Source organism: Tachypleus tridentatus, chromosome 13 (genome assembly GCF_004210375.1).
Source record: "Tachypleus tridentatus isolate NWPU-2018 chromosome 13, ASM421037v1, whole genome shotgun sequence".
Lineage (NCBI taxonomy): Eukaryota > Metazoa > Arthropoda > Merostomata > Xiphosura > Limulidae > Tachypleus > Tachypleus tridentatus.
Window position 1 is genome coordinate 153,204,327 of NC_134837.1, and position 25,721 is coordinate 153,230,047.

The 25,721-nt window shown below is 33.0% G+C and overlaps 1 protein-coding gene across 11 annotated transcripts in view; it reads right to left on the reverse strand.

Annotated features, from left to right (window-relative positions):
• The window catches only part of LOC143237123 (peroxisomal ATPase PEX1-like), a 118,681-nt gene extending 99,129 nt beyond the window's left edge, over nt 1–19,552 (reverse strand). For 4 of the 11 annotated variants that reach the window (XR_013019872.1, XR_013019871.1, XM_076476017.1 and 1 more), the window contains exons 1-5: nt 19,420–19,552; nt 15,865–15,970; nt 15,037–15,150; nt 14,669–14,824; nt 13,506–13,595 (exon numbers count right to left, since the gene is read on the reverse strand). Coding sequence is in view for 9 of the 11 variants with exons in the window: in XM_076476017.1 (XP_076332132.1) it covers nt 13,506–13,595; nt 14,669–14,824; nt 15,037–15,132 (342 nt within the window). In the remaining 2 variants the exon portion in view is untranslated. Of the gene's footprint in view, nt 1–13,505; nt 13,596–14,668; nt 14,825–15,036; nt 15,154–15,855; nt 15,971–17,196; nt 17,220–19,307; nt 19,325–19,362; nt 19,387–19,419 lie in introns of those variants that run through there. The other 7 variants (XM_076476018.1, XM_076476022.1, XM_076476021.1 and 4 more) reach the window with 7 other exon arrangements.
• Between the last annotated feature and the right edge of the window lie 6,169 nt (nt 19,553–25,721).

Sequence of the window (25,721 nt, forward strand, 5' to 3'; positions counted from 1 at the left end):
CAAAGTCCAGTATATATCTTGTTGGAGGTCTTGGTAGTGAGTTGCATGGCGGTCATTGCGAATAACTTAAAACATTCACTTTGGCATGGTTGATATAAGCATTTGCAGAAGGCTGGCTGGAATGTTATTCCAAGTGGTGAAGATGGCTTCACGAAGATCATACACCGTTTGGAATTGATGTCCCTTCCATCTACAGACTTCCCTTGCCATCTACTCCCAAACATTTGAAATGTTCAGGCAAACATGCTGGATGCTCCTAAAGAATCACGTTATTCGCCATGAAAAGTCCATTGTCCTACTGAAAGATTCAGTCATTTCCACACAAGTGAGGGTCTTCAGTCAATAAGAATGCTCTCTCCAACATGCCAATGTAGCCAGCTGCTGTTTGATGCCCCTGTATACCCTGAAGTTCCAGCTTTCCATGGAAGGAGAAAGCACCCCAGATCATGATGGAACCTCCTCCACTGTGTCGAGTAGAAAATGTCTCCAATGGGATATCCTTATCATGCCAGTAACATTGGAAGCCATCTGGACCATCCAGGTTAAATTTTTGTTATCAGAGAACAAAACCTTCTTCCACTTTTCTATGTCCCATGTTTGGTGCTTCTCAACAAAGTTTAGCCAAGCTATTTCGTGGTGTGGAAGGAGGCATGGCCTTTGAAGACATTTATGGTTTTAAAGCCTTTCTCTCATAGATGCCGTCTTATTGTTCTTGATCTGCATTCTGTGTCTGTATTGGCCTTAATCTGGTTTGACGATCGGCTGGTGTCTTGCCGGACAACCTGTCAAATTTTCCTGCTCAATGCCAGCAAAAATCTCTTGGGCCGACCACTTGAAATTCTTGTTCCATATCCCTCAGGATCTTTTAAGAAATTTGCAACAGCAGTTTTACAATGCCCAATCTTACCAGCAATGGCAAGTTGAGAAAGGCCTTGCTTTTGCAGCTCGATAATTCTGCCACATTCAAACTCTGTCAACATTTTAGCCTTTGCCATGTTTTTACCCAATGTAACACAGGAGATATCAGTGGGAGATGTTGACAACGCTAATGCTTGAACACAAATGACTAAGTTTTGTAACGTGTTTACTGATTAATGCTTCATTTCAGTATGGTCTTAAACTTTTGACAAGCTAGTATTTAGGCTAATTTCATAGTGTTCACATTTTCCCTATTAAATGCTAAAAAGGTTTTTTGCTTTTATTTTCCTTTTTCTTATTTTCATCTTTTGAAGCTCGACTCAAATAAGTGGTTGAGTCTAACAATGCAAAATGCATATTTTTTCTTTATGTTCATTGGTCTTAGGATTTTGGCCAGTAGTGTATATATATATTACTATGGAAAATTCTAGAAAATTCTAAAAGGTTCTTGAAAATTCTTAGAAGTTCTACAACATTCTAGTAAGTTCTTGAAAATTCTTGTAAGTTACAGAAAATTCTCTATCAGCTACTCAGCACTGAATCTACCTGGAATGTTCTGGAAAATGGGTAAAATGGGAAGAGAAAAATTGGTCTTTTACATTTACTTTAAGCATAAGCAATTGGGAAATAACACTTTCTGCTCAGGAACAACGAAAAGTAAAAATTTTATTACATAGTGTAATTTTGTGACAACTGATGTGTTTGGTATTTCTTGCAGTTTGAAGTTTCCCTGTATACACCAGGAACGATTTTGTTCATGAAATGTCATGTAAGGTACAATTAAATACTGGGGTTTGAAGCTGAATAAAAGTGTTATTAGAATAAAAAGATACTATTAACCTCTTTTTTTTTTTAGTGCTGGATTTAGTTGCTGCAGCATGTTAAAATGATGAATGTCAAAAAGATGCTAAGCAAAATTTGCTAACTGGTAATCAAATTCAATACTGATTAGTAAAGAATTGCTAACTGAATCCAGCAAACTATTTTATCCCCTGGCAGTACAAGTGGTACAGAGATTTGTCTATGAGTAAAACAATGAATGCAATAAAATTAACCTTTTTTTAAAGTTCATGATATATGAGGCTGTCCAGAAATAAATGTTGGAATTCTTATGATGACATTTAGAAGCTAAATATTGAGTAACTTATCGTTGGTTGATTGGTTAGTTTAATCCAAGATTTATCACTTATAAAGTGTCTTAATTGTCTGCTGTTTCAACTCTATTCACAGTAAGTTTTGCAACCTCCTAGGCAGCATGGATAAGGACTTTTGTCTGGTTTTTGTCTGTGATTTCAAACTTGGATAAAAAGCTACCAAAACTACATGGAACATCAATCAGGCATTCAGCCATGGATCTGTTACTGAAAGTACAGTTCAGCATTGGTTCCAAAGGTTTTGACATGGAGACGAAAGTTTAGAAGACCACAAAGGTCGTGGAAGGAAGCCATCCTTAGATCAACACACATTCAGGGAAGCAGTTCAGACAGACCCTCACACAACAGTATGTGAGCTTACAGAAAAGCTCAGTACAAGAAAATAAAGCATTACCAACCACCTGATTGTGATTGGAAAAACAAAAAAGTTGGATAAGTGGGTTATGCATGAGCTGACTGAAGATCAACAAAACTGGCATTATGAGACCTGTAAAGGATGATGCTCTAAAAATTGAATGAATTTGGAATTGAGGTTCTTCCTCATCCACCTTATTCCTCAAGACCATTCCCTACACTTTTTCATTTTTTCAAGCACTTTGATAACTTTTTGAACAATGAACTCTTTGAAAACCAGGCAGCTGCAGAAGAAGCTCCCTGAGAGTTAATTGACCATAAAAAAACTCCGATTTCTACAGCAGAGGCATAAACAGCATTGTTATACATTGGCAAAAGTGTGTTGAAACAAATGGTGTTTATTTTAATCAAAGTATGCTTTACAACACTTGTTTATACTTTTCCAAACTTTGCAGTTCAAAAATGACATACTTCTGGATAACCTAATAATTTAAATTTACTGATTAATTCAAACAATTCTCTTCACTGAGAACAGGTACTTTTTTATTTTATTACATATGTAAATGTTCATTTATATCTATATATTTAATGGAAATAAACCCTCAGTTCATAACAAGTATAGGTAGCAACCTACAAATTAAGTGATGTCCTCATCACCTACAAATATATTCTTTACCAATTATAGAAGGGTAAAATTTGATAATCTTTCCAGTCACCACATTCCAATCCTTTAATTATCTCAGGGCCTCCCTATTACAATTAAACATTAAAAGATCAAATTAGAAGTAACTCACAAGGTTGTTACTACCTGTACTTACCTTCTAATGCTATGACACAGTACAACAACAGTTACATAAAAATAACAAGGATATGTTATTGTTAAACACACAAAGGCTTCAACAACCAAATAAGTTAAATATAACTCTAAATTAAACAAAACAAACTAAAATCAAATTAAACAGTAATGAATTATAATTATTACTCTTTTCAGTTAAATAATAAAGTAAAAATGGAGTCCACTAAATGAAATGAATAGAAATACACAATGAACAAAACTGAAATCTTATAATAAATAAACTAAAAAATTACAAAATAAAGCATACTGCAAAACTGAACAAAAAATTAACAATAAATTGAAGATTAATTACAACATTTATGAGCTTTGCAGTAAATACGGATTGTTGATGTATTAATGTTCACTTTTACATTTAACAAGGAAGACGCTTGAAAGGTACAATAGCAGTTGTGGGTACTAGATAATGATCTTTACCCACAATACTGCAGTAAATCATCAACAAAATAAACAGTCAGGCATCTTATAAGACTTATGACTTCATCAACCAGCCAAGACTGAAAACTTTTGAAGTTCATTCAACAAGTAATTTTAAGTCAAGCATCACAACCAATTAGGCCACAATCCAATTACATTTCTGGGAAAAAGTCACCTGAAACAAATGTAGTTATGTGTTGCATCTCACAATATTAATGGTAGTGTACCCACCTTATACTGAAAGAATGTTTTTACCAAGCATTAGAGGATACCCATACAACATACATTTTAAAGAACAGTACACATACATCTATGTTTGATAGAACCTTTACCATGTCAGCCTCTGCAAGACTTCATGTTTGAAAGGTACCATTATGTTAACACTTCTAATCGCCCACTTGCTGTTCACATAACCAGTTGTTGTATGTTTATACCTGAAAAACTGAAATGTAACTTTGTGTAGCCCTGTTAAATGCTACAACTCCAGCACTTCAACTTTAATTGGCTTAGACTACCACTGTTACCTACACAATAATACAATATTTTTAAACTATATTGTTGTTTTAGATAAACATCTGGTACTATAACTGAGAAATTAAATCAATGTGTTAAAGTTTAAACTACAAAACTAGTTATTAATTACTAGCAAATTCAGAAGAACTAGAAGAGCTTTAATAAATTTCATTGTGACCCAAGTTGCATTTGATGAACCACTTTGATTGCATGGCATGAGATTGCAAGGGCTGTTATACTGATTAGAAATTACCATAGTTTAGTTCTGGCTAAAGCTTTAATTATATATATATATATATATACAGAGATGCCAACTATTTCAAATGACTGAGCGTAATGATTGTAGACAGAGCCCGTTATCATTTGCAGCTACTAGGCCTGACCAATGTCTCTAAGCTGTTTATTATTATATTATTATTATAACTATTATTATTTATTATTGCTATAGAATGCTCATTTATAACTGTGTTTTGGTTAAACTGTAAACACTGTTAGTAAGTATGCTTGAAATCATTTTAGTGTTTCTATGCCACTTAGAAAACGAGAAATACCCATCTATTCAATTTCTGTATGTAGAAGCACTGCACTCAAAGTACTGGTAGATGTCGGAGATACAAATATTTTTTATTATTTCAAGCACAAACATGATTATCTCAAGTAGCCATTTGGACTATGTCTTTTACTTATTATCAAAATTTATTTGTATCTCACTAGAAATTTTCTTTTCACCCCTTTCTAGCCCTGGGGAAACAATTTATCACTTTATTGTACAGGCCTATATAATATATAATAATTTGGGAGTTGCAACAAGTCATAATATTTGTCTGTATGAGCATGTAGTCATAATGTATACACCAAAATCGTAATGATTAAGCTCAAATCGTAATGGTTGGCATCTCTGTATATAAATAATTATAAACGTGTCTCAGTTTATCATGTGAAATTCTGTTTTGTTGCCAGCATTCAGCACATGGAATACTGGTTTACAAATTTTTCTTTTTCAAATAACATCTTATGAAGAGACATTTTAACAAAACTTTAAGAAGAGTTTTGTTCTAAATACAGTAAGAAATCCAAAATGAAGTGACAAGGCACAGTCAGCAAGAAGTGGACAAGTATATACAAGTCACTAAATTAATAACAAAGTACACTGTCATTTCCCATTTGAATCCAAAAACACACCAAACTACTTTATGAATGCGAGTGTGTGTGCATACAGAGTGTCCCAAAAACATGTATACACACTTTGAATAATTATAACTCACTTAAACTTTCTTTTTTAACAGGTGCAACTGATTTGAAGTAATGGCAGAAGCAAGACTAAACTCTGAGAAAAGGAAATTTATCTTAAAGTGCTACTGGAAGTGCAAGAATATAGCTGAAGCGCAAATACAGTTTAGAAGGGAGTTTCAAACAGATCCACCAACATGACTCACCATTACTCGCATCAAAGAAAAGTTTGAAACAAATGGAACTGTTCAAGAATCCATAAAGGGTGTTCGGGAAGACCGAGGTCATCCACCAGTCCCACACAAGAAGCAGAGCTGTTGGAAAGTCTCCACCAACCTTCAAGAAAATCTGTTCAGCAAATAGCCCGTGAGACAGGAATCCCAAAATCGAGCGTCCATCACATGTTGAAGCGCGTTCATTGGAAAAGTTTTATTCCAGCATTAGTTCACGCCCTTAATGATGATGATCCTGACTGGAGAGTTCAATTCTGTAAATGGTACCTGGCAAAATCTGCAGAGGATGCACAGTTTCCAAACAAGATTGTCTGAAGCAATGAGGCCACATTTAAGATAAATGGCTTAGTTAATTGCCACAATTGCACCTACTGTGCACCTCAGAATCTGCATGTTACGGTTGAACACAACGTAAACTTACCAGAGGGTTACAGTATAGTGAGGATTATCAGTGTTGGGCATAACTGGACCATTCTTTTTCAAAAACACAGTTACTGGCCTTGGTTATCTGAACTTGCTGTAAGAATCTGTTGTGTGATGCATTTGAGAGCAATTTGGAGATGAGGAGTTTTATTTCCAACAAGATGGGGCACCTCCCTACTACCATCATAATGTCAGGGCCTACCTTGACAAAAATTTGCTGAACAAATGGATTGGGCAAAGAGATAGCACTGACTTTCCCCCACGTTCACCAGATCTCACACATCTGGACTTTTTTTTATGGGAATACGTCAAAGATAAGGTTTATAGCACAAAACCTGTAACAATCAAGGAGCTAAGAGCAGCAATTGAAAGAGAATGCACGCAAATATGAAATGAAATGATTCATAAAGTTTTCAATTCCATCTGTCCGCATTATCAGCAGTGCCTGGATCAGAACGGTATATCAGCTCAAACAGCTGTGATAACTCAAAAGATTCTATACTTATCTTCTTAAACTTGGATTAAACACCTAGATATGTCTTAATAAACATTGCACTTATAATCATTCAAAGTGTGTATACATTTTTTTGGGACACTATATATATATATATATATATGGTGTTGACCTACACACAAGATGCAAGCTCACTTTGGACTTTCTATAGGCATATATTTGCCACAAAAATTAGCCTTATTACCTAGAAATCAAGGACTCAAAACTTCTTTCAGCATATTAGTTTGACATAGTTCCCAGATATAATCTTCAGTTGAAATGAATTATTAAATTCCTAAGACCTCTGACAACACCACCTATCCTAGCTGTGTATCTAGGACACATTATACACAATGCTCTGCAGAAAATGTTGCACCAACTCAGAAGAAAAACTGGGTATTAATGAAAAAAGTCAGACCAGTTATTTCCTATCAAATATCACTTGACAACCCAGAAAGTAACAGTCTCAACCTGTTTACCTTTTAAACAAGCTACATAACTATCTATACAATAATCAACTTGTTATCTCATAGTGTCCCAATTTTTTATAATGTTTATTAATTGAAAGTTAACATCCTGTAAAGAAAGGTATTCAGGAATTAAGTGGCAGTTTTTAACACTGACATGGGCAGTTTAAAAACTAAATATCCACTTTTATGGCAAAAAAATTTGTATTAGAGCCTCAAGAGAGAGTTAAAGCAGCAAATAAAAGATTCATAGCTAATTTTTGCTGGCCTATGCTCCTACAGTACTGTGCAGAAGTGTTATGACAAAGTAAAACATTAGACTTCAGGCTAATTTCAAAGAACAGTGGAAGGTAAATTGCAGGTGAAACATTAATTTTATTAATCTTCACATTTAGTACAACAGAAACTTAGTCTAAATGCTTGAATTCAGCAAACAATTAATATTTTGTGTCCCCCCTTTGCTTTAATAACTGCAAACAGTATTTAAGACATTCTTGAAACATATTTAATCAAAGCGTCCTTTGGAATTTTACTTCAAATATCTCTTATACACTCCCAGTTTCTTTGGAAGTAATTTTCAATTTGTCAAATTTTCATTTGTCACATCCCAGAACGGCTCAATTGGGTTAAGACTGGAGCTTTGTGAGGGACAATGCATCACTTAAATTTCTCCAGCAGCTTCTTTCTTAGCTAAATAATTTTTTCATCGGTTGGATGAGTGTTTGTGGTCATTAACTTCTTAGTAGTAGAATTCTTTACCACTAATAAACAAACTAATGGGTATACCATGAGGAATCAGTATCTGATAATACTTGTGCTGGTCCCTTCTTCAATCTATTTGCAATTATTTCCAGTTGCCTAAGTAGAAAAATGCCCACATATTATCACACTACCTCCCCCCATGCTCATGATAGGTGCTTTACATTGAGGTAAGTATCTTTCACTTTTCTTCTGCCAGATGTTCAATCTACTCTTTGAATCAAGTATTTCAAACTTAGACTCTTCCATCTGTAACACTTTTCCAATCATCAACAGTCCAGTTTTGTACTTTTTAGCAAATTTCAGTCTCTTGAAAATATTTGGAGACCAAAGTAGAAGATTTTAACTGCTAAATATTCCATTCTCATTGAGTCTTCTTGATACTGTAGATCTGGACTTTTTTTTTTTCATTTAATACATGATTGTTTATCTCATTCTTGAGATCAGTGGCAGTCTTCCTTCTGTCCTGAAGGCTGCATAAATGAAGATACTTAGCATTAGTATTGTTGAGTTTAGATGTTTTACCTCCTCCTTCCTTATTTTCAAATTTATCTGTCTCAGTCTCACGATCTAAGATGTACTTAACAGTGTTAAGTACATCAGTGTACTTAACATTTCAGTGTTAAGACATTTCAAGTCTGCAGTAGTTTGTCAGACAGTTCGATCAGCATCACATAAAGCTTTTATGGAAACTCTCTGCTCTGCTGATAATTCTCAATGCTTTTTGCACTGTGACATGACAACAAAACTCAATATAACTTGTGTTCATTGCTGGAGTGCAATTAAATTGATTTCTTCTGGCATATACCAGTACCATATGTTAGCTCTTTGCTATTTGAATTCTATACAGTTAAGACATGACAGTTATTTCAGGCTCTAAATTTGATCAGTATGTTCATTCAAGCAAAACTCTTATGACATACCATTGGTACAAGTATACAAGAATTATAAATATTCTTATCCTGGCTCATTCAATTGTTGGCAGGGATCAGCGAGATGTTTCCATAGTGTTGAAATTTACATTCTGTAATGATATAGAATGATAATGGAAAGAATGTCTTAAGACTTTTGCACAGTACTGTATATGCATGAAGAAACTAGCAGAAGCTATGCAGTATCTGCCAGGGTTTCCAATACCTGCCTGTTAACCTCTGAGCCCTGACAATGGCTCAAATGAGAGTATAATGGCTGGCTCTTGATCAGAGAGAACAGTTCTACAATACTAATCATTGTTGCATTCTTAGATCAAGTCATACCCAGACGTGGTTAACAAACTTGACTAATACAATTATCTATGAACATTGATTAGTATTACACACACAATCTATTAATCAAAATTATTATTAAATTGATTAATGTTATGAAAGGAATGAATTAGTTAAAATTAATGTTTCTCATTATTACTGTTTTTGATTATTCCATTTTTCCAAACAATCAAAATAATGCCATTATGATTTCTAATTATTATTTTTAATTAATTCAATGTTGTTCAGTTTAACCATTTAGTGTCAAGAATTACAAAAATAATCAGAATTATTGTTTCTGATTATAATTATTATTGATTAGTACAACTATCCAAGTAATTGAAATCATAGCTATTACTACTTCAACTGCTGCATCTCAGCACGACAGTAAATCCACACATTATGACTGCATATAAGTCACAAATGTGAAGATGTAGTCTACTGGTTATTATTACATAACTAGCCAGAGTGATACTTGTTGTTACTGCCTACTTGGTTTTATCTTGATAAAAGTAGAGCTATAACATATTTTTTACTTTTTACAAGCTACAAACATAATCACTACTTAGAAGAAAATTGCTTTAATAAAAAAAAAGTTACATGTTAATATTCAGTATTCTTCATCCACTCAAACAAATGTTGATAGTAAAATAAGTTTCTCATTTCACTATGTCAGAAATTATAAGTCATGCACAAATAAGTCTAACAATGTGTAATACTTTTAAGTTTATAACCTGTTCTCAAGAAAATGAACTCCTGTTTGATTATGAATAATCCTAACTACATTGAAAATAAAGAAAAGGAAGAACAATTTTGCCTGTTGTAACTGTTTAGTACTATAAGCCTTAATTTTTATGATTGATTGATTTTGCAGTATGCTTGTTTTATTAAAAATTTCTCACTTAAAAGGTCATGTTTTTTATACTTTGTTCATTGTATTTCATATTTTTCACCAATAAGAGGAAATGAAGGAAAAAAAAAAGACCAAAATGTTTGTAATTTAATATTTTTCCATATACTACAATTTTAGAATTTTAAAAAAACAAACTAATTTCTACACTATAAGTAATTTTAATCTCTGAAAAGAGGTTATATAGTATCATCAAAACTTTTCTAGAATGAGCATAAATTTTTCACAAAATTATGTTTTTACTGCACAATGTGACAAGAATCTTTATTAGTTTTATTAAGTGAACACTAAGAATTATTATTTTTAAAACAATATTAGTGTATTTAGTTTCAGTAATTTGAGAAGATTCATATGGAATCCCTCTGGAATCCCTATATTCATCCACAAAGTTCATCATTTTTAGGGCACAGCCAACAAATATGGTGCCAAGGCTCAAAATATTAACTAGAAGGCACTAAGGCCACAGTACACAAATAATGTTAATAGAATAGAAATGAGTTTTCCAATTAGTTTAGCAAATATGGGATTGTTTTCCATTGAAAAACTGGGAAGCTGGCCTATGCTTCTAGATTATGTTTGTCAAACATGTAAATATTAACTTCAACTAATGAGACTTATAAAGTATTGGTATACCAGTTTAAAAAGTAAAAAAGAGGTGTGTGTTTTCTTACAGCAAAGCCAAATCAGGCTATCTACTGAGTCCACCAAGGGGAATCGAACCCCTGACATTAGCGTTGTAAGTCTGTAGACTTACCACTGTACTAGCAGGGGGGGAGGCATCCTGGCAATCTAAAATGCCCTGTAACCTTAATATTTCTAGTTTCTGACCCCTCCTAACCCCCAATGGCATTTGACCTGAAAATCATATACACCTCTTAGACACCTCTATCTATTTAATTTGTCTAACTTTAAGAACAATCAGACAAAATCCCTGGGAGGAAAAGTTTAAAGGCCTAATATGTAACAACAAAATTCAACCCCAACATGTGTGACTACTTTGCAAAGATTGACAAAAATCAGTAACAGTTTCTGAACAATGACCTGGTGCTGATATATAAACAGTAAACCAGCCCTATACTACATTATAGCATATGGTCAAAGCCTACAAATAACATGTAATTTCTCACTGCATATGCAACTTGCTACTTGTAATTCACTAACATTAACCATAGATAGCTAATGTAATATGCCTAAGCCTTTGATGGGTTTGCACAGAAAATTTATTGAGCTGAATTATTGCATATCCCATTTCTTTTCATTTTCTACACAAGAAAAATCCTCAATAGCCATAACACTCGAAATTCTTTTAAACAGGATTAGAGTAAATTAATGTACGAGACCTTTGCTTCTTTTTATTTTTTATTAGTGTCCTCTTCACATTTGTACCCACTAATCACTTAGAGATTGGTCAAAATCTTGTGCTTTCAGTGGCTGATTATACACTGCTCCTTGCACAACTCAGCAACAACCAGCATGGAAGGTTGGAAAGGCTGCAGAATGCATGTCTCAGGATCATCACAGGTTGCACCCTAATTTAGCAGAATAAGACTAGAGGGAAGGCAGCTAGTCATCACCACCCACTGCCAACTCTTGGGCTACTATTTTACCAATGATTAGTGGGATTGACTGTCGCATTATAATTCCCCCATGGTTGAAAGCTCGAGCATGTTTGGTGTGACTGAGATTCGAATCCATGACCCTTGGATTAAATTTGAGTGCCTTAACCACCTAGCCATGCCAGGCTGATTAGGGTGAAACAGATCTTCATGGTATCTGAATTTATACATTAGTACCACAGTATGTAGAGGATCACCTATCTCTTTACCTCAAAACAACACCAGGTGTTGGGTGAGGACAAACTTCCACTAAGGTCTGTAAGGAAATAAAGACCCTGGTAGGATTACAGCTCCAGTCCAAAACCTAGCAGCATTAGGAATAACTCTTTCAGTTTGTGATAGTAGGAGAATAACTCATCACACACAAGTGAGAATAAATATACTGCATCCAGCTACTAACATTAGATCCACCAGGAACCAACATCCAAAAGATAGTAGAAAGAGGGACTGAAAACTTGGGGCATATCTCCAGACCAAAACCTGGGACATTGGTCATTTTGCATCCAGTCTGTGGTAGGATGAGAAATACCAGCCAAAACACATGTGAGCACCTACTCAGCTTGACCATTTCCACCCAATACTAGACCCCTTGGGATGATAGGAATGAGAAATGCCATGGTGGAAAAAATAATGTCAGATATCTCTAAATTAATATGGTGCAGTGTACAACCAAAACCTGATGGCTTCTGGAATTATACTTGAGGTTTGCAGTGGGAAGTGTTATATTCTTTCGAAACCAAAAAAACACCATTGCCCTACTATCGATGGAGTGGTAATATGCATCACTCTGGAAAACAGGTCTCTATGGTCCACCATCCTAATGGCAAGAACTCTCATACTCCACTGGAAGAAAAAAATGAAAAACACACAGGATAGTCTAGAGGACCACATCACTAGAAACACTGCAACAGTTGACCTCAATACCCTGTTTAGAAAAGCAAAGTTATCACACAGACAGAGCTGATCAACCAATACTTGGCAGCATTTTGAATTATGCATCAAATCATTGGTAGGAAGAGTCTCAGTACCATAGGGCATTGTATTACACTCCTACTGATGGAGAATTGCTACATAGTCATTTACATGTAGATATGCAGAAGCAGGAGGTGGAAGGTTCATAGCAAGCATTGAGAATTTTTGCTGATAGAAGGTAGCACTAATCAAGAAAATCAGTTTAGTGAGATAACAAAAATGTGTTTGAATGTTCATTGTTTATCAATAGGGATAGATTATTTGGGGTAGGACAATGAGAACTAATATTCTTCATATGTTTACCAAGTTTCATCAAAATCCAATAATTTCTTAATTAATTATAGAGCAAAAATAATGTGAAAAATCAGTCCCCCTGTTAACAGATAGCTTTTTTGTGGCCTTAAACCCTCTAAAACCTAATCACTTCTCAGTTGAGTCACTGTCCAAATATGTGGTAACTTTCATCCAAATCCATTCAGCTGTTTTTGAGAAAGCTTGCTAACAAGTGCACACACACACACACACACATGGATGAAAACATAACCTCCATCATCTTTGTAATAGAGGCAACAACTAGTTAAGTTGTAAAACTATATATATATATCACATCAAAGCACATTTACATAATCTTTTTTCCATAAAACAGTATATTTCTCCTTATGATAAATACAAGAAAAACAAGGGTTCTTACAATATGCAATACAATACTTCATATCATGAAAATAACTGAAAGACAGTCACAATCAATATCAGCACAGCTATACATATTCTAAAGGTTAGCTAGTACCTGAAGAAGCTTTATAGTGCTTTAGGAAGAAAATATAACTGGTGTAACAGCTTATACATTACTTTTCTTTTTTAATATTCAAAACTGCAAGAGGTTAAAGAAAACCTTTTTCAGAAAGTAAAAATAATACAACATTGTTAACAACTATATATATTTACTTACAATTATTTCCCAGTCATCATCAGTTAGAGGATCCAATTTCACTTGAGTGCATGCTAATACTGAACTTGATGTCAGTTGTTGTAGTACAACCTGGTAACAAATGCAATCTATTTATCCTACTATACTAAGAACAAACAATGTCAGAAAACCTCAAATAAACTAAACAGAAAATGAAGGTACACTACTCATTTTTTACAGTGTCACATAATTTACAATTATTTAACTTACATAAATACAGAGTAATTACTCCAAAAGCATAATATCCCTTTTCACAACATTATATACAGAAACATATAAAAGTTCCATAGTTCTAAAGATAATTCACTACTGTTTGAAAACCTAACACTACAAGTTTAGTTCAAGACATCACATGGTTACTAAATACAGTTGTATATCTACAAAAATAACACAATATCTTATCATACAGTAACAGTAACTTGAACAGACTTTTGTCCTTACAATGAATTACAATGAAGGAAACAGTAAATAAGGAATTATGTAAAATTAAACAATACAGTTAATGTTAATGAAATTACTATGAGTGTCTTTCAAATAGCCTGTATTTATTATAAGCAGCAGTTAGTATTTATACAGGATATTCTGATGGACAACTCTAAAACACTGATATGTGCAAGTAACTTTGTCATATGATTTTAAATACTTACCAAAATGATCATTTATGATTCACAAGCCTGCAGTGACAGACTTAACTATTTACAATAATGATACAGTTTAGTCATTTTGAGAGAAAAAGATAATAGAAGCCACTCTCTTGGACCAAAACACTTAATAGTATTTAAAAATAGCCAAACAAGCAAAAAACTTTTCTTGAACATTTACTCAAGTTTTCTGTTTTAAATATAAATAAAAGGTCATTTATAATTTAAGTTCTAAAAGTGAAATATTTACTAACATTATATTTTATAAAATCATAGGATGTAATTTTGTTTCCAGTGTACTAATTTTGCTGTAATCCATGTTTATCATTCTTTCTCACAATTTATTTATGATTACAAAATAATTGAAAACTATACTGCACATACAATGTTCATTTTAACACCAAAAATTAAATTGCTTACTAAATATAATTGTCAATGTTGTGTCAATACAACTTGCTCAAGAGAATCTTAAAAAAAAAAAAAAGATACCAAGTCAAATCTTACCTCTTCATTTTCATTTATTCCAAGTTTATCAGCATATATCTTATTTATTTTGACAACTGGAACATTATCAAGAAACATATCATGACGTCTATAGCTTGGGCTAGTTGTGAAGTATGCTTCCTTGTTACCATTATAAGAAACCTTCCATACAGTAAGCTACAATAAAATCAATACATATATAAACAAGTTAAATTATATCAAACAGTAATGGATCAATACATTACCTTCTACAGAGTTTATTAAGGAAAAAAAAAGGAGAGAGAGAGACAGACCAAGTCTTCATGTATCAAATTTTACCTTTTAATTCATTCTTAAAATACTCTTTCACAATTCTCACAACTGTTAAGCACAAAAAGTAAATAACTTACCCTATCAACACTGTCCTGAACCCATTCGTTTGGAACAATTAAAAAACAAGATTTTTTGGATGAAAATTTCACTCTGGCTACTTTTGATGGTGCCATTGATTTGAAGTTTCCTTCCTGCTAAATAACATGTTAACGTATTACTAATGTTAATATTTAATTTAAAATAACAGTTTTACTAAGCACTTTACAGTTACTGAAAAATAATTCTTAACCATAGATATTTTTATTCCCATTCTTACTCACATAAAGTTCTCTGCCAATACTTTTAACAAGTAATAAACAAAAACTGAACAGAGAAAATGTTTCAGTTACAATATTCCAATTCATTCTGTCATTCATTCTTTCCCTTTATAAAAATCTTTAGGATGAAGTCTTTGCCACGTTTAACATTTGTATCCAACAACTAAATGCTTCCCAAATGTCAGTAAAATTTTAATGTGAAATCAGCTGCACAGTTACCAAGTTACTGCACTGTTAAATTTGGTTGTAGAAGCACACAGAAAATAATTTTGACCACAAGTCTTTTTAGCCCGTATATGCACATAATTTGGCAAAATATGTACAGGCATTTCCTGATTTATGAAAGGGATACATTCTTGGAGAATGTAATGAATAACAAACAATGTAAATTGAAAATGCTTTTCCTATCATGTTAAATTAAAGAAAATAATAATAAGGGATGCATTCCTGGCTCAGATGTTTTGGCAACACTAATATTTTCTTTCACTATAACATAGGAAATATACTTACAATTAACACAAACAAAATCCTGAAATACAGGCATGTTCATTAATTAAAATAATACAAAATGTAGTTTACTCGACTTGCCCAGAAGTTGTTGTTGCTTTGCTTGTTGAAGTAATGGATGGAAGGAAAGAGGTTACAGCAGTTACTGGTGAGCGAGCTTCAAAAGGTGGCAATGAATCATCAGATACTGAATTTGAATTAAGTAGTAGTGAAAAATAGATTAGTATTTAAAGGTATTCCAATGTTATAATACAGAAAAATAGCCATTTAGCTATTTGAATTTTGTAATAGTGAAAAATTGTTTGTAAAGTCAAAATTTCTTACAACTTTTAAATACATTTCTGTTTAAAAAACATGAATGCAAATTAAAAAATGTACCCATACAAGTTAATTAAATTACAGCAAAAACAAACAAACCACACATTCATAAATCAAGTGGTATCTATCTGTATTCAGCACTGAAGGAGTGGATACGTGCTTCAGTATGTGTACAAAAAATATAATATAGAAACCACAGAGTCACTAATATGTAAAAGCATGCTACCAGACCCCTAAGTGTCATATCAATTAGGGAGATTAATTTCGTTAACATACCAGACATTTCAAACTTTGAAAATGCAGACAAGAACTTGGATGACTGTGCATCCAAAATATAGTGCTCGATATAATGCAAAAAATATCGTTCTTATAGATTTTAAATCAAGGTTTTTTTCCCATTTTGCAAAACTATTACTTTCAGACTAACTTTAGGTGAATCAAATAAAAGTCTTCAATCTTAAGGAATACATTCAGTAACTAATTCTTCCATTAGTGCATCAACATTTCTACAGAAACACAATGTAACTTGCATGCTTTAGTAAGAAGTAAGACTTTGAATGTGACTCCAATAAACTGAAACTATGGTTCCTGGAGCTAATAAATTCCATTGTTGTAAATTATAGCCAAGAAGGTCTCCAGACTGCTCTGACAGAAACAAGTTGAAAATCAGATAATTTAGCTCTTCCTGTGTGATCAGATGAAGCAGTTAATGCTGAGACACTACAGGTATAAAATTACTAGATGAAGAGGTTTCATTGTCTTCTTCACAGAATAACTATTTTGTTTCCTATGTCTACTGTTGAATATGATACCAAAGACCATTTCCAAAAGGTAATGGTTTCATTGCAAATGCAACATCCAGATATCAAATGTATTTAGTTTTGCCTAAATGTCCAGTAATACCATTCATGCAAAAATAACAGTCAGTTAGGTGATTTTTGGATTAACACTATATCTTGGAAATTGCAAATGGCATACTTTCTCTCTTCTTTTTCAGAAGCCAGGTATGCAACCTGTACAAAACACATGTAAATCCCAGTGTGTTTTTTGATGACCAATTTTATACCAAATATAGTGATAAAAAGTTACCTTCACCTTGCATGTGATGGTTTTCCTTTGTGAAACTGTTTGTTTTTGTTTGTTTTAATTTTGCTCAGAGCTACACGAGAGCTGTCTCCACTAGCCATCCCTAATTTTGCAGTGTAAGACTAGAGGGAAGACAGCAGTCATCACCACTAACTGTCAACTCTTAGGCTACACTTTTACCAATGAATAGTGGGATTGAACATAACATTATAACACCCCCATGGCTGAAAGGGCAAGCATGTTTGGTGTAAAGAGGATTCAAACCTGCAACCCTCAGATTATGAGTCAAGTGTCTTAACCACCTGGCCATGCTGGGCCATGTGTGAAGCTGTAAAATATTTCCCACAAATGTAGTAGAAACTGTTTGAGTGATTTTTACACATTTATACTTCACTTGAACTGGCAACAGCTAGAATTTCATGTAACTTTCTGAAAATTATTTTAAAAATTATGTTTACAGAACTAGATCTTAAAAGATTTTAAAAATGCAGTTTTATAGCATTTGATTATACTGAGGGTATGATGTGAGGAAGAAGATTGGACTTTGTTTTTACCATGCACAGAGAAAAGTAACCAACTGTATGAGTAAGAGGCATCTAATGCCACCACTTTTATGCTAAATCAAGAAACTTCTTGAATGTTCTAGCAAACTTAGCATTTGACAGTTTTGTAAATCCCAGGCAGAGAAGGTGAAAGTTTTAATGAAGAAAAAGTGGTACAATTTCCTACTAATATATCAAGAACAAATAGCATATATGAACAATATATTTGGAATTTTACAATACAATAAATGCTTGAAGTTATCAGAAATGCATGCCTTTTACCCATTAAACTGTCCAAGTTAATCTATTATACTGACTTGACTGCATGATATTTCACATAGTATTGATAAAATATTGAGATACTACAATAATCTAGAGGTTACAGAAAATTCTGACATTTCTTAAATCAGTACCATCATATTACACAGAAACACTTGAATTTTTCTACAGTAACAAATTGTTTATTGTCCAGTGATTTATTAGGATAACATTTCAAAGCCAGGCAGAAATGTCTGAAAGTCACTGTACATATGATTTTGATCACCTCATATAAAAGTGGTGCTGAAATCTACAGAAAAAGTATGAAACACAGTGAATGCTACAAAACTGTTAAGAAAAGCTAATGATTCTTCATTTAAATGCACAAATGAATCTAATAAAACTTCATCTACAATAAAAACTTAAAATTGATTTATAATTTACCATGCCCTCCAGTGATAAGTCTAATAGCTTATGACACTAAAAATCAGGTTTTAATACCCATGGTAAACATAGCAAAACTAACCCATTGTACAGGTTAGTGATTCACAAGCAAACAAGTTGCTATTCAAAATGAACAACAGCATAAAAAAAAATTAAATATTATGGCCCATTTTATACTTCACAGCATAGACTTTATCCTAGTAAACACAGATTGCCATTACATGATTAATTTCTAAAAAACTCCCTGGGTCATTTGTAACTTTAAATTTGATAATAACGAACTAGAGGAATTAAAGAGAAAAATGTGCAGATCTTTAAGTTTAATGATTAATAATAGTATTAACACATGAAATATTTTGAATCATAATATATTTCATTTTCCTTTAATAACATGTTACACCATGCTACACTGAAAATTGAATAAAGGATTAATAGTGGCAAATATTTAAAAAGAATTATTGATACCTATTAACTGGCACACAAAAGTATAAAATACTTTCAATCATACATTGCAAAGTTTAATAATTTTCATTTTCAATGATTTTCATACCAACTACATCAACACTGGTTTGATTCAAGGAAACTGGTAAATAAATATCACCATCCAAATAAAAATAACAGGTTTCCTTTAAGTTAGTTAAAATGTTAACACCATACTAGTGACCAGCTCAAAATCTTAATCCTGCCCTCATTTTTAATATGATTTTATCAAATTTGGTCAAAAAACTGTTTAACATCTTGTAACTTGTATTTGTTAGTTGTATACTATTGGTATTATTATTATTAATAGTATCACTAATACTGGTTACAATAGTCAGTACTGTATAATAGTACGTTCAACATATACTTTCGTATGCTTAAATTAACAATCATTACTTCAACAACAAAACGAAAATTTATGAAAACTCTTCAAATTTCTCAACATATTTACTGATTAATTTCGTATACAGAAATCCTTATCAAAACGACATTTTACTAATTTACTAACCCGGAAAATGATGTAGTGTTAGTAAACAGTTGTTTCCGCATTTTCAGAAATCACACTTTATTAATGATTAAGTGCCATCTATAGTTGTATTACAAATCATAAATATATATTTTACAACTTTATTCCAGTGCAACTTAAACCTAAGGGTCGCGGGTTCGAATCCCCGTCGCACCAAACATAATCGCCCTTTCAGCCGTGGGGGCGTTTTAATGTGATGGTCAATCCCACTATTGGTTGGTAAAATAATAGTCCAAGAGTTGGCGGTGGGTGGTGATAACTAACTGCCTTTCTTCTAGTCTCACACTGCAAAATTAGGAACGGCTAGCGCACATAGCCCTTGTGTAGCTTTGTGCGAAATTCAAAAAGACACAGACAAACCTATGCGTCATATACATTATCGTAAAGTTTATTTATTGTTCATACAATTCACAACTGCAAGATCATTAACAGTGGTTTAAGACATCCTTTTTCTTAAATTTATATTACTAAAACGGGTTGAACTACAGAAAGACAAAAACAAGTAATTTCTGGCAATAGGGTACTAACAAATAGAGCATAAAATACTCCTTTTCCTTTTTTCTCTGTTATTTGTCGTTTTTTCACGTAAACTCAGAAATAACTTCGTAATTAAACTTTCTATGTATATCTATATATATATATATTCTATCACGATTTTTTTTTTTAATTCGGAGGTGGAGGTAGGAAGAACACGTTATGGATCCATAATTAAACTGGTTATACGATAAAAGTGACATAAGACACATCAAAGAGCAACTTAATGAATAGCGTATTGGACAGGAACTCATCAGGTCTCGGGTTCGAGACACAATGCTAGAAACACCTTTACAATTTGAGCTATATATGCGTCGTAGGAATGCCCTCAACCTTGCTATTCAGTTTCAGAATAGCAGTTTCAGACATTGAGTGCTGCTGACTGGTTTTCTTCTCTCTGATCCACTCTTGAAAATTAGAGACTGTTTGCCTCACTATGTACACAAAGTGTTGTTCGGACGAAAATAAATCGTTGAAATTCATTGTTATGCAGTATCATATCATTACTTTTGTGCATGCGTCTGGCATATCTATGTGAAACTGAATTGATATTAAAATTATCGGTCAAATTTACTTTATAACTGGATATTCGATCAAGATATCCATTATGGAGTAACACTAAAGTTATTGCTGAGCGAGTCGGTGTAAAATAACGAGACTGGATACGGAGTGTTGAATAAAATGTTCGATTTTATTATACATTCAAATAAAAACAGAGTATATACTTAATTAATGTATATACTTAATTGTAAATAATCACGATAGATTGGATTTCTGTATGGATATTGTTTGTATTATTCTATCTTGTTCAGCAAAATCTTCTCTCTCCAAAATGATATTCTAGACTGATAAAAAATGACCCTAAAACACACTCTACAAACACACTATTTAACTGTAATGCTCCGCGCAGACGGATAAAATGTAGAGTATTTTGTTGTGTAAGAAATCTCGTATTTACTGAAAACGACTAGCGCTAAACACGTGAATGGTCATTCTCATAACAACATAGGGAGCTCATAACCTTTAGATATTACTTGAACAATCGCTGAAGAGCACTGCTATGGATATTCTTATACAGTGTATAGTATTCAGCAATATCATTTGGTAACAGGTATTATTAACTTTCCAGAGTAACAAAGGAGCAAAAACAGATTGGAATAAGATCAAGTTAATAGCTTTGGAGACTACGTCTAATGTAAAATGTGCATGTACACAGAAAAATGAATGAAGTTATAATAAATAATATAATGTTACAAGAAGGTATAAACAAATGATATATTCAAATACCACATGTTTATGATGTTACATTACATTTTTTTAAATATATCATATTTTTATTATTATCATGTAATGTTGACTATTCATTTTTAATTCTTTTTATTCTAAGAAAATAACGCCAGGTTGAAGATACTTAATAAAGAAAGATGCAGTTAGTTGCAAAAAAAGTAAAATATATAACTTAGCGGCAGATGTCAAGAAGGTATTGGAGAAGTTAAATAAGTCTTAAAAACTAACTCTGACAACCTTTGTTTAGACCATTATGCACTATTATCAAAGTGCAAAGGTACACTCGTAGAAATAAACCCACGTGATTTAAAGAACTAACACAAACAATTTATTATTTCATAATTGTTTAAATTATGATGCTACGAAAATGAATATTTCACCATATGATGGTTTAGCTGGGTAAACTATAAAAACCTATAAGGGTAAGCTTGCAAATGTTGTATGTCAGTGGCTAAATTAACTGTAATGGACGTCTACCTACGTCAAAATAACATATTAAACAACAGAGCAACAATCCATTATTTTTCTCTAAACCTATTATTATAAACCTCAGCTCTCAGTCAATGTGATGTATGGACCACCACCTAATAAAAGTATTTCACGATGCTTGCAGGAATATGTGAAATATTTAAGATTTATATTGGTTGATGCCTGTGAACATGCATGACGCATCCGGGTAATCAGCCATGTTTCAAAAGCTATAATAAAGCAATGAACGTATGTCATTTCAAGTGTGAAGTCCAGTTTTGTCTGTGGCATGTTGCTTTAGCAACTTGTTTTTGGCTGAACTGGACTTATCTTATTTGTCAATAGCTTAATATGTCCAACTACAAGCTTCAGATCATATAATATATAGATTAATGTTAAACATATGGACAAACTGTATCTGTACGTCACTGACAAACCTCTCATGTACTGATTAGACCATGAATTATAGTTGGAAGGGAATGATAAGTCGTTGATAATGAGAGCACTGCGTCTATCTCCGGCCAAATGATAATGAGGAATATATCAAAAGTGTTTCTTTGCCTGCTCATCTAATCAAAAGGTTGGCCATAATGCCAACATTAATATTTAGTTCAATATGGTTAAGAACGATTTCATTTAGCTTTTAGAAGAGTGTTAAGATTATAGACGTTAGCCATTGGGTTATTAGTGTTTGTTGAAAGCCAGAAGTACATAGCATTTCTTATGTTCTGTGCAATAGAGTAGAGATATGCAATGATTCTTTAGCCCATTCACATGAGATATACTATGTTGTAATACTTAGGATAATGACAGAGTGTAGAATTTCAAAAAGGATAGCTCTTGGATCTGAAAAAGCCATGGAGCGAATTTTTCAGTGGATATATTGACCGAAACCAGCTAGAATAGCTGATGAGATTAGGTGAAATACTTATAAAATTAATAGAAAAAAATTCTGGTAAAAATGGCTAAAGAGTCTAGTATATTTAAAAGCTGAAGAGACTTTTCACTACTTGAACTTAATGATTTGGTGATTGATTAGGGTTTTACAAAGGATTCTGCAAAGAGTTTTGGGGTCCAGACTTCGAGCTAAGAACTTACATTCTCCAATAACATCATTTTACTGGTACATAAAAAGTGAAAAAGAGTTTATACCGTACTTTTTGCATGAAGGTTCAATGATTTATTGCAACGATATTGCTGTATTAATACCAATGTTTGGAGCTGCAATCTACGAACCAAGTGAGTGGCGATTCTTCATTGATTCCTCCAAAAGAAGTCTAAAAGGTTTTTCTTCACAATGGTAACACATATTCATCTTTTCCTATTGTGGAGAGTTAAAAATCTTTTTTATGTTGCTGGGTCAACAATACAGTCATACAAAGTGCCCATGTCTTTATGTAAATCCGACACAGAGCACGTGATCAGCATTGGGTAAAAAAACAATGGTCATGCAGAGTCAACCCCATGCTAGGATATAAAAAACAATAACTTTGAATGTGAAAGTATGGTTGACGTAAAGAAAGTCCTATTATCTTCAGTTCACATAAAACTGGACTTGATGATATAGTTTTTTAAAGGTCTCGAACAAAGATGGCGACTGTTTCAAGAATCTTTGTGGGTAATTCCCATCTCTTTCAGAAGAGAAACTTAAAGAAGGGATTTTTATTGAACCTCAGATTAGGAAATTAACTTCAAGTGAAGAGTTTGACAGAACAAGGAGGAAAGTTAAAAAGAAGCGTGAATTGCTTTTAAAGATGTTACTGACAATTTTTAAAGAAACAACAAGAACCCAACTTACGAAAATATTCTTAATAACATACTCAATAAATCCAAAGAGTTGGGTTGTAATATGAGCTTCAAAGTTCATTTCTTACTCTCACCTTTTTTAAATCGCCCTTTACTATTAAACTAAAAATTACGCAGCCTAACTTCACTTTTTTAAGTTTCACTAACTTACTTCAGTTCTCTATGTGCAAGCACTTAAAACTCGCGACAAAAGTATCTAATCCTCTCATAGCAATAATATTACACATAACGAGAATAACTCAGAAACTTAAAGAAAGATGACGTCAGCAATGTTACAGAAGCCAAGTATAACAATTAAACTATATACATAACAAACAGATGGTACAATGTTATGCGAAGAAAGCTGTCTCAACTACCACTTTTAAAATAATTAACTATTAACAGTCTTGTTATAAAAATGAAACAATCATTAAATATTAAATCAATAGATAAACTAAATAGTAACTTTTAAACTAAACAGTCTTGTATATCATATGTATATCGAATCGAAATGCAAAGGTCGTAATTATTTAACATTAGCTGCTTCATCTAGTTAAGTGAAGACCCATATACGCCAATTCTTGCTCCACACTAAACAATATATATATATATATATATATAGTATCTTGCAAATATATTCATCCCTTCCAATAATGTCGCATTCAGATGAAATACAAATATTGTAAACAGTTTTTAAATAAACTTATTTTTATTCAAAACTGCAATGATTAAACTTAACACTGTCATGGGTGAAGGAGGTTAAATGCGAGCTAAACCTGCAAAGAAATTACATATAATGGATTTCGCTGATTGTAAGTATTCAGTTCCTTAGATTAGTACTTGGAGAAAGCATCTTTAGGAGCAATTACTGCTGTGAGTCGTTTTGGATAACTCCCTACCAGATTTGCACAATTGGATAGTGTAATTTTTGCCCATTCTTCCTGGCAAATTTGTTCCAATTTTAACAAGTTCGCTGGAGATTGTTGATAAACTGCAATCTTCAAGTCTCTCCATAAATTTTCTTTTGGATTCAAGTCATTCCAAAACATTCACTTTCTTCTTTGGAAATAACACTAGTGTGGCTTTGGCCTTGTGCTTCGGGGCATTGTCCGACTAAAATATAAATTTTCGACCCAGTTTTAGCTTCTTGGCTTACTCAAGTAGATTTTTCTCTAGGATTCGCCTGTATTTTGCACCATCCATTTTCTCCTCAATTCTGACAAATTTTCCAGTCCCTGCAGATGAAAAACAACCCCATAACATGACGCTGTCACAACCATGCTTGACTGTTGAGATAGCTTTTCGAACTTTTGATGAAATGTGCTGGGTTGTGCCAGATGTAATGCTTTTAATTTAGACCAAAAACTTTTTTGTCTCATCTATCCACAAAACCCTCTGATACATGTTTGCAGTAGCATTTACATATTTTGTCGCAAACTTCATACAAAATTTAAGATAATCCTTTTTTCAGTAATTACTTCCTTTTTACTACTCGCCCATACAGGCCAGCTTTGTGTTGGAACTGGGATATTGTCTCACTGAACATATTCAAAGATGCATAAATAAGGAAAAAGGTCATGTTTCATACTTGTTTTCAACTGTTTATGACGAATTCATAGAAATCACAAACAATAAAGTTTTTACCACTATTAACAAGGAAGCCAAAATATCTAAGTATTACTCAGTATCTGTTGATTCTACTACTGACATATCCCACACGGATCTACTGAGAATAACTTTTAGATATGCCTCAGATGATGACTTTGTAGAGATATTTGCCACATCTTTACCAATAAGCAACCTCACATCAGGAAATCTAACCACATTTTCATTAATTTTCTTGAGAAATGATATACTAATTCAAAATTATCGTGAACAGTCTTACAATAATGTATACAATACGAACAGCAAATATGTTGTTATGCAAGCTTTGATCGAAGGAAAAGAATCCCTTTGCAAACTACGTTCCATGCTGTGCTTATCACTTTGTTTGGTTAGACAATGATTTGTTTAATCTTTGCCTCTATGCAAACACTTTACTTTTTCTTCTCAGATTTAACCTGTCTGTGGAAGCGTCTACGTGATGTGATTAAAAACTAGGAGTAACGAGGTTATCAGACAAAAGATGGAGTCCCCATTCAGATGCAATGCGAGTGTCAAAAGGGGACATAAAGCCAAAACGCAAGTCCTCGCGCCCATTACAGATGACG